This window comes from Rhipicephalus microplus, chromosome 8, assembly GCF_043290135.1.
Source record: "Rhipicephalus microplus isolate Deutch F79 chromosome 8, USDA_Rmic, whole genome shotgun sequence".
Classification (NCBI taxonomy): domain Eukaryota; kingdom Metazoa; phylum Arthropoda; class Arachnida; order Ixodida; family Ixodidae; genus Rhipicephalus; species Rhipicephalus microplus.
The window spans coordinates 85,756,062-85,758,266 of record NC_134707.1 but is presented as its reverse complement, the minus strand read 5'-3'; the positions used below and the strand labels follow the sequence as shown (position 1 = coordinate 85,758,266).

The 2,205-nt window shown below is 49.7% G+C and overlaps 1 protein-coding gene across 1 annotated transcript; it reads left to right on the top strand.

Moving 5' to 3' along the window:
- Window positions 1-299: 299 nt before the first annotated feature.
- LOC142768306 (glycerophosphodiester phosphodiesterase 1-like) lies at window positions 300-1,145 on the top strand. The gene has a single exon (XM_075870269.1). It carries the CDS (start codon window positions 300-302, stop codon window positions 1,143-1,145), a length of 846 nt encoding a protein of 281 aa, XP_075726384.1.
- Window positions 1,146-2,205: the final 1,060 nt, after the last annotated feature.

Genomic DNA, 2,205 nt, shown 5'->3' with positions numbered 1-2,205 from the left:
TTTAATTAGCAAGACACCGTTCGTTTCATGGCCGATCCCCCATAGTGGGTTGCGCCAGGAAAAAAAGGGACAAACAAACAAACAAACAAACAAACAAACAAACAAACAAACAAACAAATAAGCTGGTTCCTCACTCATCTCCCGGCCGATTCCGAAAGAACAACCCAAGATCACGAGAAATGCGGCAGCAAATGTATCCTGTGTTGAGTTGATTCCTCCTCCACAACCCAAGATGGTAAGGCCGCTGGTGACGAGTTAACCTCGGACACAGCACACGCTCCGTACTGTCAAAAGCGATCATGGTGTCCGAGATGGTTATCTCTGCCGCTGTCGCGCTTTTGGAGCTGTCGCTCGTCATGCTGTATTTCGTGCAACCCGCCGACGATGCGTTGGCCGCTGAGGTGCTCCTCGGAGACTGGCGCGAGGACGAGGGAAGCCTGCCGCCTGTATTCGTGGACTTTGACGGAACGCACGACCAACCACACGACATGCTGGAATTCATCTTGAAAACGAAGCGGATGGGCGTCCATGGAGTCAGGGTTTATCTTAATCTCAGCATCCAGGCTACCGTCGGCTGGGACACCCTTCGCGACAGGAAGCCGGCAGTGGTAGAAGAAATTTTCCGAAACCTTCTGCACCACGACGTCAAGCTCATGCTGCAGGTCAAAGATCACGACGTCCATGCGGGTAAGTTCATCAGCTACCTGTTTCGTTGGTTGCCAGACATGTCCCGACGAGTCATGGTAGTATCTTCCAGCCCGCTGTTTCTTTTCACGCTGGGAGGAAACAACAAGAGCATCGTGAAAGCACTGGTATGGTGGCCTTGCTCGTTAGCCTATGTGGACTTGAAGTGCACCATGCCACGCCATAAGAAAATCGGCTGGCACCTGGTGGCGTTGGCCGCTGAGTGGATCTACCAATGGTGCTTCCACTGCGGTCTGCTGACTCGCGTTTCCATGGCTTCGGCCGTGGTGGTCGATGCCAGTCACGTTCGCAGCCGTTTCGTACGCCATTGGAGAGGCCGGGGTATGCGTGCCGTGGTGTTTGCGTCGGACGACCCGACCGAGCAAGAATATCGCGTCGAGTCCTCCAAGTGCCCATTGTTACCAGATACAGAAGTTAGCCAGGCTGTGGATGATCAATAGTTTTTCGGGGCCGTCTTTGATTGTTTCTTACATTCTGGTATTTGTTATGCACTCGTAAACATTTAGTGACGCAATTTATTTGCATCTTATAAACGCGTACAATTCTATCTCTCTTTAACATGTGGAAAAAGTATACGGATGTAGGCACATGCGAAGTTCAGCATAGGGGGCGCCATCTTCACCGCACCGCCACCCCCTCCAAGTGACATTGATTTGTGTTTAAAATCGAATAACATTGACTATTAACCGACACTTAAACGTAAGAGGGCTTGAGAGGTCCACGTGAGATTTCGTGCACTCTGTCCATGATTAGGGAGGCGCCCCGCCTACGCGTTTTTACCCTCCCTCCATTTGCGTTCAACGTTACTATTACATTGGAGTAACGTTGTTGGTGCCCACGCCTATGAGTGAGTAGGCACGTATGTATGCATTCGTGTCTGCAATGTATTCGCTACCAAATGGCTGACTGAACAATCTAGTGAAAACGTAATCTATCACCATAGTGCGCCATAGCGCGCCATCAAATCGGCCTCGTAGTGTAATAAACGTCAAGAACCGGATGTAAACGCATACTTCTGTGGGCTTATCAGAGTCCGACAGGAGCTCGTTTGCGTTCTCTTGCATGCACAATGTCTTGGGTGATGATTTACTCATAATCCTGCATGCGACGGACGCGGATATCTGCGTCAGGACAATGGCAGGGGCGGCTATGCACACTGATTTATTAATGGGAAGCATTCGATTGCTTACTTGTGCGTTTATCTATCTATCTATCTATCTATCTATCTATCTATCTATCTATCTATCTATCTATCTATCTATCTATCTATCTATCTATCTATCTATCTATCTATCTGTCTGTCTGTCTGTCTGTCTGTCTGTCTGTCTGTCTGTCTGTCTGTCTGTCTGTCTGTCTGTCTGTCTGTCTGTCTGTCTGTCTGTCTGTCTGTCTGTCTGTCCGTCCGTCCGTCCGTCCGTCCGTCCGTCCGTCCGTCCGTCCGTCCGTCCGTCCGTCCGTCCGTCCGTCTATCTATCTATCTATCTATCTATCTATCTATCT

Bases quoted from the DNA above. Each gene is read 5' to 3' on its own strand.
- LOC142768306 (XM_075870269.1), top strand. From the start codon at position 300: ATGGTGTCCGAGATGGTTATCTCTGCCGCTGTCGCGCTTTTGGAGCTG.